Raw genomic sequence first — 18,566 nt, 5'->3', positions numbered from 1 at the left:
GTGTCTGTATTGTATTAGGTGACTGTTATATGGACTCCTGCTTGTGTTTTTTGCTGTAGAATGGAGGCGCAGACTCAGCGGGAAATAGCAGCCCTAAAGCTCTGCGATGGGCACCCTAACATTGTCAAGTTACATGAAATCTACCACGACCAGGTAAGGTTCATGACAACGGGTGTGTTTTCTGTTTGCACGGCTGTATCGCTGGTTTTTTTTTTGGAACGCATGAGGGCTGCAGCCTTATTAAGTCCTGGAACTGGAACGGTACAGATTAATGGGGATGCTGGAAGCCCTCGAGGTCTTTCTTTATCTCTTCATGTGTTTTGTCCCACAAACACCACGCCATGTGTTCAATATTTCAAGCATATTTTTTTAAGGTGCAGCTGTACAAACACCTTTTTTGTAGCACCGAATCAAAAACGACCCACATTTGCTTGAATCGCTGATTGAGATGCGTACTTAACCTGAACGTAGCAGACGAGTTCAAATTGCGGTTTACTTCAGTTGTGGGGAAGGTGCGACTGTGTCGCTGGCAGTGTACAGGTTCATTAGTCTGGGTCCTTCAAGCCTCGGAGCACCACTTTAGTCCTGATGAGCTCCACAGGGTTGTTACTGTACCTCAGAGGCCTGTGACCCAGATCAAAGCAACACTGCCTTTGCATGGCTGAACCCAGACCTGCCTTTGTTCCTCAGACTCAGCACTAATGAGAAACTCTGCCCCGCTGCCCAGACACATTATTCCCCTCCTATGTTGTTTGGCCTCTTTCACTTTTACTCATCCATTATGTTTTGATCTCATTGTGGGATAAAAACATAGCTTTTTTTTTTTTGCTTTATCTGTTACACAAAAGGTAGAATTACTCATCTGTTGTTTTACTCAACAGCATGCACATGTTATGAACTTGTATTTCCAACTGTGAAATAGAGATTAGTAAATTACAAATGATGGCCAGTTAATCAGCATATATCACTTTACCCTGATTTTTTTTTTTTTTTTTATAACACTTTACTATTGTATACCTACTTTCTGTTGAAGTCTACTCGTCTGACTTTATCAGAAGGTAAGTGTTAAACTGTTATACTTAGAAGTCAAAGTAGTAAATACCTAGAGTAATAAATAAAGTAATAATTTAACTGAATAAATAAATCTAGATCACTGAACATCAAACTCAAAGTAATGACTAGGGATGTAATGATATGAAAATTTCATATCACGGTTACTGTGACCAAATTTATCACGGTTATCATTATTATTGCGGTATTGTTGAAATTGTGCTCAAAATGTTCCATAAGTACTAATACACACACTGAAATAATTTAACCAAGTTGTATTTAAAAAAAAAAACAACAACAAATAAAATAATTGACACCATGTACCTTCAGTTGCAGAAACATTCAAATATTAACCCTTAGTGGTCTGAGCCTCTTTTGTCTGTTTTTCAGTCCTTTTGATTTGGCCTTTATATACTATAGAAACAAATGTTTACTATACCCATGTTTGGGATCTGTTTTTTCAGCACAACTTCATCTATTTCATCTGTCTATTATTTTTTTCCACTTTAACCTACTATAAAAACATAAAAGGACAAAAAACACATCAAAAAATATAAAATCTGATTTGAAAAATGTATATAATTTATTGCATAAATAACACACAGATGCTTAATGAACCCTTTCAAAGACTTTAAAAGTGAAAATTGGTTTCAAATATTAGGTATATAAAGTTAAAATTGTAATAAAATTAAAATTGTAATAAATTAAAACTACACTCAAATATTTGACATTAAAGCAGATCTTTACATAGGGTTTTTTCTCCTAAAAGTGCGGTAATCAAACTTGGTTATCATGATAATTAGGATTCAAATGGTAATACTAACCGTCTGCAATTTTACCGCGGTTTATCGTTATACCAGTAATTGTTACATCCCTAGTAATGACTTAAGGTTCATTGAGTAAAATTAAGGTGGAAGGAGGATCTGTTTGCTGAAATGGAATGTAACATCCATGATTTTGCTTTCATGCCTATATAATACAATGACAAATGCAATTCTGATTTAATTATCTTAGAATCAATTTTTCATTGCTGAAGAGGAAGTGGGTCACTGTTCAGAGTCCACCATGCTTCTACAGTAGCTCCAAATGGACTTCGTCTTCTGCTTTCTATCTTGAGAAGCTTCCATTGAAAACTGGATGCTTCTCTGTTAGAAGGTGTGTCTGCCCATCACCTCCTATTATGTTTACAATACTATTGAGGGTATGCACATAGTGTCAGACTGAGTGTCTTAAACCAACCTGCTCAACATGACGGAGTATAGCAGTAAACACAGCCAGAGAAAAGGAAAATGTGAAATCTGAAATTAAATGAAGGACAGTTGGACTGGACATGGATCTGTACGAGCTACCAAAGAACAAGTGGTCCGTGAACACTGACATGTGGACCCAAATGGAGGATCCAGACCTGATCCAGGGGGGAGGGGATCAGCGCTATTTGGACCTGAAACTAATATACATGGTTTCATCAGGACTGACAACCAGGGTCCAAAACTAGGACCAGAACCAGCTGATCCAAAGGGTCTAAAACTAGGGCCCAGAACCAGCTGATCCAAAGGCTCCAAAACTAGGACCAGAACCAGCTGATCCAGAGGGTCCAAAACTAGGGCCCAGAACCAGCTGATCCAAAGGGTCCAAAACTAGGGCCCAGAACCAGCTGATCCAAAGGCTCCAAAACTAGGGCCCAGAACCAGCTGATCCAAAGGCTCCAAAACTAGGGCCCAGAACCAGCTGATCCAAAGGTCATTTCCAGTCAAGCGTGGACTGACCCCAGTGAATCTATGCATGATCTGCTGGGACTGAGCAGATTTACTGAGTCTAGTTCAGATCCAGTCCTTTATCCAACACAGATACTACTGCTGTGGACCAGCAGGGCACCACTGGATTCTGGGAAATTAGCAGATTTACACCACCTGGTTTAAATTAACACATTATTCTGGTAATATTATGGCTTTATTGTCAGAATATGACGAATTTAATCTCATAAACAAATGACATTTTTGTTAAATTATGAGGTTTTTTTTTTATAACTACGACTTTATTCTCAAAACATAGTGATTCTTTTTGTATTTGACTTTATTCTCATAAAATTACAGGTTTTATCTCCATATTTTCTGACTTTATTCTGGTAGTGACCAGTGTTTTTCTTTTCTTCTGTGGTCCTAATACTCCGTCGTAGCTTTATTCTCCAGTTCCTCCGTATTTGTAAAACTAGGTTGGCCTCAGTTTCAGTTCGTTTACTAATCATGTAGGAGCACAAGGTTCACAGTCACAAAATGAGACAAAAACCAGGAAAGATCTGATCATGAAACCAAGAGCTGCACTAAGAAGGAACATTAGCCAAAACAATAGGTCATTTCAGATCTGATTTGACCCAAAAATACAGCAGAAATTAATGTTGGCTGACACCAAACAGGATCCACAGATCTAGGTTTGGTTTCCTGGATTTGTGGATCCATCTCCTTCTCTTTTCTTTGTCTTTCAGTGTCTGTAAACGATAGCTCCCACTGCTTTAAGAACCTGAAAATGCAATCAATCTCACAACAGCTCTGCCCCATTTTTAATTAAATATTGTTCTTCAGGTTAGAAAGTATTGAAGCTAACGCTGCCACTCATCTTCCTCTTTCTGCCACTCAGTGGGTGGAACTATGGTGATTTCTGCTAGCAGTGACGTCACGTGCAGACCCTCTATATTTCAGGAATGGTTAAACACACAAGTCTGGTGTCGAAAGACCAAGGATGCCATGACCTCATTTCTGTCATCTCTGGAATACCTTGATGGATTTTTTTCTCCCATTTAGCACAAACACTCACTGAGAGGCATGGGTCCTGGCTTGTCCTTGAACACCCTCAGCCTGACTTATGAAAATTTTCAAAATATTGGCTGTCACTGATATGTTGATTTGCAATATGTAAAATGTTTGAGACTGTGAATTAATGCTGGAATTGGTTTGTACAATAGATTTGTAAAAGGAATCCAAGATTTATGTAAAACAGTACATACATTGGTAAAGAATGAACATAAATGAACCATAAGTCTAAGAGAAATAAATATACAATAAGAAATAATTCAAACTGTTTAGATACTTAGCATGCTTAAGAAATTGTGTGAGTTGGTGCCATGCCTTTTAATAGTGAAAAAGAAATGTGAATGACAGAATCCACACAGTGGGATAAGTGGAATAAAGATTTGTCATATTGAGGCTTAATTATGTTTTATTTAAGAGAAAACATGTCAAGGAAGTGTAAAGGGTGCATTTCAAGTTTATTATACAGATATTTTTTATTTATCTATTTGTGTTTTTTTTTTTTATTTTAGTGTATTTTTTTTGTCTGCAATTTAGTGGCTCCTCCAGCAGATGGTGCCCTAGGCAGCTGCCTGTGTGGCCTGTACCCAGAGCCAGGCCAGACTCTAACACTGCATTATTAACATTCGCGTTAACGTTAGGGTCATTTTCACAGGATTGAGCAAAATATTGGTGAAAGTTATTCTTGTTTAGTTACATTTCTGTCACCCATTCCTCCGTTCTATCGCGTCTCCACTGTCAAGCCGCAGTGAAGCTGGGCAGGAAGTTGAGACTCCAGTGTTCGTTTTTCCAAATGATTCCAAATGATTCTAAATGATGGTTAACAGAGGCATTTTCATTCATCCCTCTTTTTTTCTTTTGCCATGCTGTGCACTATCATGTCCGATTTGGGACCACATCAGAGTACACTAGTACGCACAGATATCTGCGGAGTGTACACGGCCAACTCCGTCCAGCTCTTTGGGGCCTGCCCCTAGTGGCCTGACTTATCACTGCATGGCAAAGTTTTTGGACAGAAGGACAGACAGACGGATGACCAATTGATAACAATACCCTGCGGCCAGTGTGGTCAAGGGTAAAAAGCTTGAAAAAGTTGGACCTGATTACGGTGCTGCTTTAGACTTGCTTAACCTGCTGTATCGCGATAGCACCGAAGATGGTGCTGCTTCACTCCCGTTTGTTCTTTTCATTATTTTGTATTTATTTGTGGATGGCAAAGCAGCCTAGGTGAATTATTGCTGTCCTGTGGACTGGAGCTGCCACATTCTCAATCATAGGCTTTGGTAGTCTCATTTCTTCTCTTTTGTTGAGTGGAAGTGTGACAGTAGCGATAAAAGCTGGTACATTGGTTTGGTCTGGTGCTTCATTTTTAACTTGTTAATAATTAGATGCTAACCGGACTTGAGTGTTCAGTTAGTTGCAAACTGCAACTTCACCGCTAAATGTCACTAAATGACACAGTGAACCGTTCATAAATCTGGAACCAAACGTCAAACTGTTAAGGTGCAACTTTTACTTTTGTAGTGTGAGTCTAGTTTAAAAGTCTTATATTAGTCACCAGACATTTAATTTGCCAATTCGTCAAACAGCCTTCTGAAATGTATTCATAAAATGGAAAATATACTTGCATTGTGGCAGTTCATGGATTGCATTTATTTAGTCTGTAATCGTCTCTTATGCCGCGTTTCCACTACGTGGAACCAGCTTGACTCGGCTCAGCTCGGCTCGGTATTCTGGAGACTGTTTCTACTACTGATACTACTGACTTTACAGTACCTGGACGTCATAGTGATGCAGTGCGTTATTTCTGTGTCGTCTGCTCAGAGTTGCTGATAAACTCGCTTGTTGCGTGTTGTCTCGTCTGAATTTTTACGTCGGCCACCAGAGACTGAATCTCCTGGACCGACCATGGTGTAGTTTTGGGCTGTTATCATGTGGATTAACCTACCGCTATATTTACTGTCCACTTCTGCATCTGTTTTTTTGTAAAAGGGCGGGTCACAGAGAAAACTGTCTGACCAATCAGTGGTCTGCAGTGTTATACGTCATGGTTTAGTATTGCTTGGAACCTCGGCGGAGGTGATACCAAAAAACTAGTACTGGGTCCCAGATTCCAGGTCCTTTTTTATAATGGAAATGTAAAAAGGCCGAGTGGAGTGGAGTGGAGTGGAGCTAGTACTGTGCAGTGGAAACGCGGCATTAGATCTATCCATATCAAGTGAAAACCACATATAAACTTATCGTTACAAACATACATTTTATTGACATCTTGTTTGAGATTTGAGAAATAGTCCTTTGATACACTTAAGCCTTATTGGTGAATTAATTAAGATAGTTAATTGTTAATAAGGTAACTAGTAACATGTACCCTGGAGGATTTCTATCCTGAATACTGTGAGGTTACTACTCCAGGTCTAGAAGTGGGTATAAGACAGAGTGTTGGTGGAATGTGTAAGTATCCTCTGTGTTTGTTGTAGCTCCACACGTACCTGGTCCTGGAGCTGCTCGGTGGAGGGGAGCTGCTGGAGAGGATCCGCAGAAAGCAACATTTCAGCGAGACAGAGGCCAGCCGCATCATGCGCAAGCTGGTGTCTGCCGTCAGTCACATGCACGACGTCGGGGTGGTGCACAGAGACCTTAAACCGGAGGTATTGGACATATACTCAGGGAAGACTGCTGCAAAGTAGAAAATCTTTTCTGTCTGGGCACAGTCTGCCTCTTTCTGATGAATACAGATACCCTGGATCATCAGCTTTTGAAAGAGAATTACTGTGTTTTACTGGAGTCTGCATGATATACCAGATTGTCATTCTGACTCTGCCAACTACTAGAAAACAAGATCAGAATTGTTGGACCATACGAGGGTCAGAAGTACCTGGTCAGACAAATCTTGATGTCCAATTTAGTGAGCTCTTAAGAGGACCAGGTCTGCTGTGCAGAAAGAAATGATTGTTGTCCGTGTCTCGAATTGCTTTGCAGAACCTGCTCTTCACAGATGAGAGTGAGAACTCTGAGATAAAAATCATAGACTTTGGCTTTGCTCGCCTCAAACCACCAGACAATCAGCTCCTGAAGACTCCCTGCTTCACCCTGCAGTACGCAGCGCCGGAGATCCTCAAATATGATGGCTACGATGAGTCCTGTGACCTGTGGAGTTTGGGGGTCATTCTGGTGAGTGGAAGTGGGATAACTGATTCATGCTCAAGTTAAAACAAAATGCAGGGGACTGGACTGATACAGAATCACTCTGAAGAGAAACACAACACCACAGTAAAGCTAGATTTGGCTTCAAACCTGCCTTTGTAGACACTGGAGCATAGTTTGTACAACACAGTAAACAGATATTCTTACACACTGCTCTTTTTTCGGTTTCTAGTCAACAGGAAAAGAATAGAATTTCATTTTCATTTCCAGGCCTGGATCAGTATGGAGAAAAGATTCAATGTGAAAATATTGGTTGTTTCCAGACCGTTGCCCCCTGCTCTGTGTTCTAAAAATAAATCGATCAATGTTTTTCCTGGCTTTTGGAGAAAGCAGCCAAAATGTATAAGAGAGAGGAGGGGGAGGAAAGTGAGCTTGAAGTCTTTGAAAGCAACAAAAACAGTATGGCATGTGATTGAACACACACTCCTACACAGAGCCGCCTCTACGAGGCTGGAACGCTGTCCGGCTTTCTGTGGAGGTGTGGATTGAATGGCCACAGTGAGTAGATGCAAGTTTCTTTTTCTTCTTTCTTTTCTCTTTTTTTTCTAAGCACTGACTTGATCCCAAATGTAACAGCTTTTAAGTGGCTGTGTAAGTATACAGTATGAAGTGGGGACAGAGAGCCGGACGCAGCAACATTTGTGTTCCATGTACAAGGACGAAAGCATTATGCCCTGTCACACCATCCTTTGGACGGAGTAGGCCAGACTGGCCATAAGTAAAGAGTCCACCATTACTCCATATTTGGAATGATCATAATTTAACTTACATGTTGAATTTTCTGTTAACTTATTTACACAATGAACATTGCCTATTGTACTAAATGTCAAATATATCTGAATAGTTTGGGAAAGTATGGAGTTTGGAAATCGAAAATCTCTTTTTGGAGGGAAAACATCTATCTATCTATCTATCTATCTATCTATCTATCTATCTATCTATCTATCTATCTATCTATCTATCTATCTATCTATCTATCTATCTATCTATCTATCTATCTATCTATCTATCTATCTATCTATCTATCTATCTATCTATCTATCTATCTTCAAATGAAATATATTTGAGGGATTTTTAAAATTTTATTTATAATATTTGTGTATTCAGGCTTAAGGGCTTTTGTGTAAGACTTGTGCTTAATGAACTATATACAGAAGATTTAGATCTTTTGTAATGTTCACTTCTGCATCGCAGTCTTCACCGCTACATGTCACTAAATATTACACATTGAACCTTTAACCCAGTGGTTCCCAACCTTTTTTGGCTCGTGACCCCCTTTTAACATCGCAAATTTCTGGTGACCCCGGACCTTCAAAAGGGAGACATTTTTTGGCTAAAATTAATTTGTTTTTGCTCACGTAATAATTTGCTATACTATGTTGCAAATAAATGTTAATTTTTGACAACAGGTAGGCTATATAATGTATATTATTATGGAGGGGGACAGAAAAGCCAAGTTGGCATGAACAGAACCACAGTGCTTCAGTTTCAGCTTCAGAGTTTGTCATGTCTTTTATGTATTGTGTTGTGTCTCTCTCAACTCACCATATATTTTTATTGGCAAGTTTGTTTGTTTATTTTTTTTTTTTAAATCAATTACTAGAAATTTCAGACGACCCCATTTAAATTCTAGGCGACCCCATGTGGGGTCCCGACCCCAAGGTTGAAAAACATTGCTTTAAGCCATAAAACCCAGAGTGTTTAGAATATGCAGATTAACAAGTGATCAGGTCAGAATTGACTAAGGATACTTTCAGAATTACACTCCACATTTAAATAAAACTTTCCGTGTGTGGTGCTTTTGATGGCCCTCACATTCAGGAATCAGACTTAATAAGAGATCACTGATTAGGCCGCTTCAGGAACGTCCATATTTCTACACTTAAGAAGTAGAAGTGCATATGCCTGCTTTAAAGTCAAACTTTCTGCAGTGCCCCAGGAAAATGACCTGATTTTATATATAAAAACCTTTTGAAAACCCACAGCTCCAGGCTACTGTTAACTGAAGCGTTTCTCAAACCAAATTAATGTTTAATCACGAACATCATACAGGGTCGATTTGTTGATACCATCACGTTTAGAGATTAAACGCGCTGCTACAGGCTATTCTGATTAAGCAATCAGCTGCCATTGCATGTACTTTAGGTTTTTCACATGTGTATAGTATGTGAGCGGACATGAACACATAAACACACGCTGTATGCATTTATGCATGCGTGTTCATGTAGAGTTTAATCTGTTTTGCATGATATTCATGTTCCTGTCCTCTTGAGCGCTACAACCTTCAGCATCCTGTGGTGAGATGACACAGTGTGAACGCTCACCATGGAATAAAGAGCAACCAGCCCCAGCTCTGAGAGCTGGGTAAGGCTGCACTTAGATGAGATGTTGCTTCACCATGAGCGGAAATGTCATCCTAATTCAACTTTTTTTTGTATAGAGGAGCAAAATTAACAGGAGAGGTAGAGCAGAGAAAGGGGTGGAGAGTTCAGAGAGAGATTTTTCTACTTGGCCAGTCATCCATACAAAGCTGGGGCTCTCTCTGCTGTTTTTTTGCACCGTCGCCCCCTGGGGGGATATGGGAGTAGTGTGCCTCATGGAGCTCTGATGAAATGGGTACTGACAAGCTGTGCACACAATGGCCTGGAAGCAAAGTGAGCTGAGACGTAGAGGGAGAGAGAGGGGGAAAGATGAGTGCATGGCAGCCCTCCAAAAGGGCTGTGCCCAGCACCTGTCATTTTAATGACAAATCTAAGGGGAGATTTAAACAGGCCAAGGTGAGAGTGGATCTTGTTCATCCAGCTGAGCAGAGACCACTCTTCTGTTTAGTGCTGGTTCAACCGCGGTCAACAACATGCGCCACAACAATCCAAAAAATGTGGAGAGTCGTGATCGGTTAAGAGCCCTTTTAAAATATGTTGTTGAAAACACAGTTTCAAACCTTATTCACACAGGACTATAGGGCGCAACAATACTGGTTGATGCCATGTCAGGCTGGTGAATCTAGAACCTTATTGTCTGAAAAATAAAAACACATTTTAACTTTCCCCAGTAGTCAGAATGCTTCATTTCTAGAGGTCGATTCTGATTGTTTCATTAGCAAGCATAGCACATCTTGAGGAATCTACTCGGCTCATTCCCAAACTAAGGATTGGAACCCAAAATGGGTCACACACATTTTTATTGGGTTGTCAACTGGCCCAAAAAACCCCCATTAAAAATGCTATAGAATGTCAATTCACTTTCAGAAGTAAATAGTACAGGAGAATTGCGTGAGAAACGGTTGATTGGTTCTTAAGTTGTATCCTCATGTTTAATGAGGTGGTGGGAAACTTAGCATTACACTAGTTTATATTATTTACTTGATTGGTTTATTTAACAGGAACATTGTACATTAATTCACATTGCTGTAAATGCACCACAGTTAGCCTAATGGCTATTTTTCATCTGCAGTCCCTGGACAGATGTTCAGTTGTCACCCTAAAAGGTAGCACAAGATTATAAACATGCAATTTTTAGGAAAGAATAAATTTAAAATACCTGAACACAGATGAGTACAAGACAAGTTTTGCAATAGAAACATTTACAAGTTAATTACAAATCAGACAAATCAAGTAAAAATTGTTAGAACACATTTTGCACTTGGACATATTAAAAAAAATACAACAGAGACAGGACAAAAAAAAATTCTAATGTTGGTAGCTCCAATTATTAATGTACCAGTTTTTAGATGCATTTGGAACTCATAAGACGTCAGTTCTCTGATTGCACCTGGAATAGACTTCCACTCATGTAGCTGTAACTGCACATGAGGCCTGACCAAATGCACTTTTTGTCAGTGGAACTATGTTGAATTTGGTTACTGCATTTATAATGTAGTAAATACACATTTTACATTCTGGTTGTTGTGCTCTTTACCAGTAGTTTTTCTAAATGTAGATGAGATGGGATTTCCCGTGAGTTGTTGTAAGTCTGTGTTGCAGGTAAGGCTGCACAGCATCCATCCATCCATCCATTCATCCATTATCCACCGCACAGCACAGCATATCAAAAGAATTAATTCTTGCTCAATAAAGAAAAAATCAAAATGCATCCTGTTTGCCATGTGTAATAAATTAATTTTCAATGTGTTTCTCGAGTCACATATGGTAGATAAAGTTAGTGAATAAAAAATACTTTTGAATCATGTCTTGATTTCACTTTATGTAGTCAGAAAACAACTGATTAAAACTGCAAATCAAATAGAATCTTTATTGTCATTGTATGTTGCACTACACAATTTTAAGTCTAAGCTGTCTCAGAGCAACGTAGATACAGGGTGAGTCAGAAAAAATGCTCTTTTCATTTAAAGAAATTGTACCACTGAAATGGAAATGCTTATTTTTCTTTTGATTATACAGTCATATTGATGTGGTTATTGAGCATGTCTGGCGATTGAATCATTGATTTATGGCATAGCATAACAGAGGGAATGTCCATTGTTTATTGTGCACCGAAATATCTGCCAACACAGTTTATGCCACCGTGAATGAAATTGAAATTGTCAACCATTACAGCATGTTTACTCGCCATCAAAATGTTTTGTCTCAACGAAGTCGTCCGGCACGACCTTCGACCTGGCCACCATTCAGACTGATGCAAATCTGTGCTCGTTGTCGCATCTCTAACACAGCTCCTCTCGCCATTCGTGTTCGTCGTAGGGCTTGGATTTCAGCCGTGATGCGATTTCGGAGTTCCTGAAGAGTTTGTGGAACAGTCTGATACACACGGTTTTAAGATACCCCCACAGCTGGGGCACGGACATCAGGGAAGCGGTCTTGAAACTGCCGGATGGTTTCTTGGACGCTACCAGTTTCGCAGAATTTTGTCACCATGAAAGCTCTCTGCACATCCGTAAACTGTGGTCTTGCCATGATGAAAACTCCCTGGGCACTGTCATGTAGGCCTATGTCCTGAGTGTGAAAGCAAAGCCCCGACTCCTGTAATTGTTGTCAATTTCAAGTTTGTTCAGTGGCATACATTGTGTTGGCAGGTATTTCAGTGCCCAATAAACAATGGACCTTCTCTCTCTTATGCAATGCAATAAATCTATGACTACATCACCAGACATGCTCAATAACCACATCAATATGACTGTATGGTCAAAAGAAAAATCAGTGTTTCCGTTTTAGCAGTACAATTTCTTTAAATGGAAAGAGCGTTTTTTCTGACTCACCCTGTATAAAAAAAGTATGCACAAAATCAAGTGAAAAACTGATCAAACTAACTCAAAAATAGGAAGTTACCAAAAAATATATGGCCTTGTGTATGGATTTAAAGCTTTTGCCATGTTGCAAAGGTTTAGTCCCAAGTACATGCCAAATGTGTCTTTTGGGTCTGGAGTTTAAAATGTTTGGGTTTGGGAACCCCTGTTTTTTTTTGTTTTGTTAAGTTTTTTTGAAATTAATTAATTAATTAATTAAATCGTACCTCCTTACTTACACAAAAATGTTCTGGATTTCAATAATGTTTACATTTTTAACAGTGTTAAATAAATGTCCCTTACTGACTGTTTGACATTCAAGATACATCAGGGAGGGAACGTTAGAACATCTGTTACAGATGGCCAAACATCAGCATTTAGGCCAGCACTGAGGAATTATGATCACTAGCTTGTAACACTCTAACATACCAACTAACACACACATTGAGGTCTCTTGTCTAAGTCGAAAATAACTTTTTTATAACAATGAAAAAAATGTTTTTCTTGTATTTTAATTACAGGTCTATCTAAAAAAATTCATTGGACAACTGCAGCTCATTCAGAACTCTGCTGCTAGAGTCCTCACTAAGACCAGAAGAGTGGACCACATTAGTCCAGCTCTGAGCTCCTCCCACTGGCTGCCTGTCCGTCAGAGGACAGACTTTCCAGTTCTGTTGCTGGTCTATAAAGCTCTGAATGGTTTAGGACCAAAATCCATCAGTGACCTCCTGACCCAGTATGAACCCCCCAGACCCCTCAGGTCATCTGGATCTGGTCTGTTGTCAGTTCCCAGAGTCAGAACCAGACATGGAGAAGCAGCGTTCAGCTTCTATGCTCCACATGTCAGAACAAACTTCCAGAAAACCTCAGATCAGCTGAAACAGTCAGTTTATTTAAACCCAGGTTCCAGACCCACCTGTTCTCAGCTGCATTTGAAGAGAATTTGTATTCTTTTAAGCTTAAAGTTTTTATCTGATTTATCTGCTTATCTCCTTATCTGTTTTTATCTGTTTTATCTATTTACCAACTTTTTACTGCTTCTGCTGTAATGCTTTTAATGTTTTATGTAAAGCACTTTGAATTGTCTTGTACATGAAATGTGCCATAGAAATAAGCCTGCCTTGCCTTGTCTTAGGAAACTTCATTCACATATCATGGTTGTCTATCTTGAAAGGCAGCATTTTCCAAGACACGTCAAGTTTCTGAAAAACATTGCTGGAAGGAAGTAATAAGTAAAACCATTAATATTGGGGTAAATGAAAGTTGATTTCTAACCTTTAACAATTAATGTTTTACACTGGACTAGTACAACATGGGGACCTTTGGTAATTTATCATCTGTTCATGACGGATATGCGTGGTTTTAGGATCACCAACAATCCCAGTAATTATTAAAGAAGTCCACATGTTCTTGACTTCAGCAGAAGTAGAGGTACAGGTACTGATTCCATATCATTACTGAAGTAAAAGTGAAGAAGTCTTGACTCTTAAATGTACTTAAAATATAAATAGGATGGACATTTCCATCAAGTGGCAGGAAAATGAAAATAAAAAAAAGCAATATAATGGAAATGAACAATAATTTCACTCAAACATGCAAATAAGTTTCTAATGTTGGCAACAGAACTTCAAAAATTTCCATGACTTTTCTTCTCGATCCAGTTTCTGTTTTGCTTTGTTTCAAGTTTTATGTCATTTTTGTCTCATTGAATAAATACTAAGAACTTTTGGCATCTTAATAAAACTAAACAAATTGAAGTGACATTTCTAAATTACATGATGTCCACAGATTGTAGCACACTGTGTGGATAGAGCTGAGACTTTCTGTTTCCATGGGATGTACAGGGGTTGGACAAAATAATGGAAACACCTTCACCTCAAGATGATAATGCCCCAATCCATACAGCTAGAATTGTTAAAGAATGGCATGAGGAACATTCTAATGAAGTTGAGCATCTCGTATGGCCGGCACAGTCCCCAGACCTCAACATTATTGAGCATTTATGGTCAGTTTTAGAGATTCAAGTAAGACGTCGATTTCCACCGCCGTCGTCTCTAAAAGAGTTGGAGGGTATTCTAACTGAAGAATGGCTTAAAATTCCTTTGGAAACAATTCACAAGTTGTATGAATCAATACCTCGGAGAATTGAGGCTGTAATTGCCGCAAAAGGCGGACCTACACCATATTAAATTATGTTTTGTTGATTTTTTAAGGTGTTTCCATTATTTTGTCCAACCCCTGTATTTATTTGGAGTTGTGGTATGTCCATCCTCACTCTGATGGCGCTTTTGTTGGGTTTCCTCTCTTTGCAGTACACCATGCTATCTGGCCAGGTGCCTTTTCAGTGTCAGGAAAAGAACCTGACCCACACCAGTGCAGAGGAAATCATGAAAAAAATCAAACAGGGCGATTTCTCCTTTGAAGGAGAGGCCTGGAGGAACGTATCCCAGCAGGCCAAGGACCTTATACAAGGTGATGTATTTGACAGTTTTATACAAAATGACGTTTTAAATGAGAGATGAGCTTTAGAGAAGGTTTTTCATCTGATAATCCCTGAATAGATACGGCCTGATCCCAATCCAGGGTACCAGAAAGGGTGCATGTATAGATAAGAAATAATACTGCTCTGTCCAAAAATCAGACAGGCCATTTGATTTGTCTGATATTTCTCTTTTAAAGTCCAAAATCTGTGTGTATTCTGGTGTCTCCTCTAAATGTGTCAGGCTTGTACCCCTGTCAGATCACACATTCTTGGCTGTACGGACACTCCAGCCTAATAGCCTCCATATTTAATGCCTACACACATATACAAATGTTTCAGACCTCAGCAGAATCATGCATTGTTTCTTGCATAGATGTGGTGTCCAAAGCATGCCTGCTGAAAAATTCCATATATTGACAGAAACAGTCAAATCAGAGCCACATATTTAGAATGTGGTGTACGGACACTACTGGTGTACGGACTCTAGCAGATGTGAATGGAAATGTGTCTGAGCACATGGTGGCATCTGTGTTCCATCTGGAACTAAGTCTTCTGGTACAGGAGGACAGAAACATTTGGAACCAGTGAGAACAGTAGATCTGTAAGGCATAGAGTCCAGATTAGTGGTGGAAGTATATTGGTGTACGGACACTCCAGGAATTTGGGTGAACAACGCACCATTGAAAACATGCGCTTCCACGTAAACATCCGTTTGACACATTGTTCCCAAATGTTGTGCAGCATACCAGGGAGCAGAGCCACATCTGTCTAGTTGTGCAGATTTAGTCCTAATAATACTGAAAGAACAGGTTCCCATTCTATTATTCCAATTAAAGGGCTGGAAAAGAAGGGGTTAACAACAAAATGGTGGATTGTCTTAATACTGAAAATAAGAATTGATAATCAAACAGCTGTTCAACAAAAAGGATCAATAAATGAAAAGCAATGGGATGTGTGTATTTGGAATAAAAAAGACACAGGAGTTGAATAGGAATTATTTATTGTGTTACAAACATTATGGACAATAATGTAGTGTAATAACAATCAAATTGTGCCCATGTTTTCACGCTCATTGGGTCGCCATTTGATCAGTTTTTATCCGATTTTCTTCAAATTTGGAGGATTGACAAATCTAGTAATAAGATGGACAAAGAAACATTTTGGGAATGGTTTTGGAGGATCTGTTTGCAATACTGATTAATAACTGATGCAAATATACTTGTACACCTTGACTGTGATCAGGCCGATAGTATTTTTCTACACTATACAAAACAAATGCTAAGATTAGCGTTGATGATAAAACATTTCATGATTTGACATATATTTGATCCGTACAGAGTTTTATTAAAGAATTTACTGATTAGAGAACTGATTGTGACCTTAACCCTTTTATGCACAGTGGTCACTCCAGTGGACAGTTATTCGACAGCTGTTCTTTTGTATATTCATGGATTTTATAGTTTTAGTTCCATATCAGCCAACACAGTGCAACATCCCAAACACTGACATTCAGACCATTACTGTAACTTTACTGTTCTCGATAAACGTGATCTGCACTAACATGTTTTTGTGTAAATCAATTGCTTGTTATTATTATTAGACTGTATTTAACAAGGTTTTTTTTTTTTAAACAAAAGTTTTTTTTTGCATATTATCTCCATAAAGTGATTAATAACTAGTATGAGACTATGTTAAAATGTGACATCAGAAAACATCAGATTAGCAGCATTTTTAAAAAAAAATGTTCATAGTTTTCACACAGTATGTCAGTAAATACATGTTTCTTTGCTTCAAAAATTAAACGCATGCTAACCAGCTGAGTGGACATTTTTGCCACTCCATGAAAATAGGTTCATAAAAAAAAAAAAAAAAAATGTTGAATCACATTGTTTTTTTCATGCCTAAATAGGAATACAAACACTTAGGAAAAAAATCTTGATTAGGTTCTCATAATTCATGCATGAAAGGGTTAAAGCCCCATCACAGCTCACGTTAGCTGAAGGACCTTATGTGTGTCTTTTCCACGCAGAGCTGCTGACGGTGGACCCAAACAAGAGGATTAAGATGTGTGGCCTTCGTTACAACGCCTGGCTCCAGGACGACAGCCAACTGTCCTCCAACCCACTCATGACCCCAGACATCCTGGGCTCCTCCACTGCCTCTGTCCACACCTGTGTCAAAGCCACCTTTAATGTAAGAGTCAAACAGAAATACTAGTTAGGATTTCACAATTGTTAGTTTTCCTCTTGGAAAACTTAGATCTTCAAATTGCCGAAAATTTCATATATACTAAAACGTTTTAGCTTACCAGCCGACAGGCCGGTAAGGTTAGGTCTAAGTGTGAATCTACTTGCAGTTCTACAGTTTCAGTCTTGCTTGTAACTCCTGTACAAAGAGTCAAAGATGTGTTTAATGGTGCTTTTTTTTTTTTTTTCAGGCGTTTAATAAATGTAAGAGGGAAGGTTTCCGTCTGCAAACGGTGGACAAGGCTCCGCTGGCCAAAAGAAGGAAGATGAAGAAGACCAGTACCAGCACGGAGACGCGCAGCAGTTCCAGCGAGAGCACCCACTCCTCCTCGTCCTCCTCCCAGTCTCAGGAGAAGACGTTTCAGGAGGGGGACGCCAACCCTCAGCCGTCCAACAGCACGCCCCTCACCACCCCCGTCAACACGCCCGTGGCCCTGGGTACAGACTCGGAGCACGGCCACCAGCCGCCGCCTCCGGCCTTTCACTTCTCAGAAGGACAGTGAGACGGCTCGGATGAGGAGGAAGAGGAGAAGGAAAAGGACAAGGGGAGAGCCTGTCAGAAGTCCAAAGCAGAGGGTTTTTCAGACCGGTGTGCAGACAGATGTCTTCTCTTCTTGTACTCTCAGTCCCTGGCGGCGCTCTCTGCCACCGCCTCAACAACAGTCACATTGCATGGACGTTCGCACGTCTCCAAAACCAAGCATGCATAGCAGGAGCGAACCGCCGTCACCTCCTCGGTCAGTCAGTCCAATCCAATCCAGTTAATCAATCAGTCATCACTAGCAATAGCCTCTTCTTTTCTTTCTCTCTCACTTTTCAAGGTAGACTGTATCATTCAGGGACTGAACCAGGAAGAAGTGGTCACTGGTGTCCAAAAGGGAAAAAAGGGCTGCCCTGTTGCCCCACGTCCAGACAGACAACGGAGAAACGTTTTCAGTCTCGTCCTAAAATTGCAACGAGCAGTCTGTCTGTCTGTCCGTCTGCCCCATTTACTGTTCGTGTCCTCTGGAAAGGGAACGTCGCAGTGTTTACATCACGGTTGCTTTGTATTTTTTGTCATAAGGAAAGAGGGATAAAAATGCAGTGTAATGTACCATGGGTCCACTTCTCTTTTCTGAGAAGTTTAGAGCAGGCTATTTATATGTGAATTTTACAGACTGATTTTTTTTTTATAAGCTATATTGTTAACTTATTTATAGTTGAGACTGATTTGAAAAGAAATAACGGATAGAGTGAGTATTTAAAAAAAAAAAAAAAAAGATATTTTTTGTGTGTGTGTGTTTAGACTTTTTCCGTCAGCTTAAAAGACTGTTTTCATGTTGTAAAAAATGGTGTTACATCTTTGTTTTGTCATATACATCGATGCTTTGAGTAGACGCAGTTCTATAGATGTAAGATTAATATATAAGCAGAAGAGATTATAACGCTTGTAACCGCAGGTTCATGGTCTTAAGCCACATGTCCAGTTTATGTCTCCAACGTTTGGTTGGACTTTAAAAAAAATGTTTTTCTAAGTTGGTGAGTTTTTGGATTGAAGG

At 39.4% G+C, this 18,566-nt stretch overlaps 1 protein-coding gene across 1 annotated transcript in view; it reads left to right on the top strand.

Moving 5' to 3' along the window:
- The window catches only part of rps6ka5 (ribosomal protein S6 kinase, polypeptide 5), a 50,405-nt gene extending 32,304 nt beyond the window's left edge, over window positions 1-18,101 (top strand). Inside the window, exons 12-17 of the mRNA XM_030126606.1 lie at window positions 60-153; window positions 6,332-6,502; window positions 6,834-7,025; window positions 14,613-14,772; window positions 16,812-16,975; window positions 17,220-18,101. Coding sequence (XP_029982466.1) covers window positions 60-153; window positions 6,332-6,502; window positions 6,834-7,025; window positions 14,613-14,772; window positions 16,812-16,975; window positions 17,220-17,531 — 1,093 coding nt within the window. The 3' untranslated portion in view covers window positions 17,532-18,101. The remainder of the gene's footprint in view (window positions 1-59; window positions 154-6,331; window positions 6,503-6,833; window positions 7,026-14,612; window positions 14,773-16,811; window positions 16,976-17,219) is intronic.
- Window positions 18,102-18,566: the final 465 nt, after the last annotated feature.

Source organism: Sphaeramia orbicularis, chromosome 22 (assembly GCF_902148855.1).
Source record: "Sphaeramia orbicularis chromosome 22, fSphaOr1.1, whole genome shotgun sequence".
NCBI lineage: Eukaryota > Metazoa > Chordata > Actinopteri > Kurtiformes > Apogonidae > Sphaeramia > Sphaeramia orbicularis.
The sequence above is the reverse complement of the archived record's forward strand: the minus strand, read 5'-3'. Positions and strand labels throughout refer to the sequence as shown.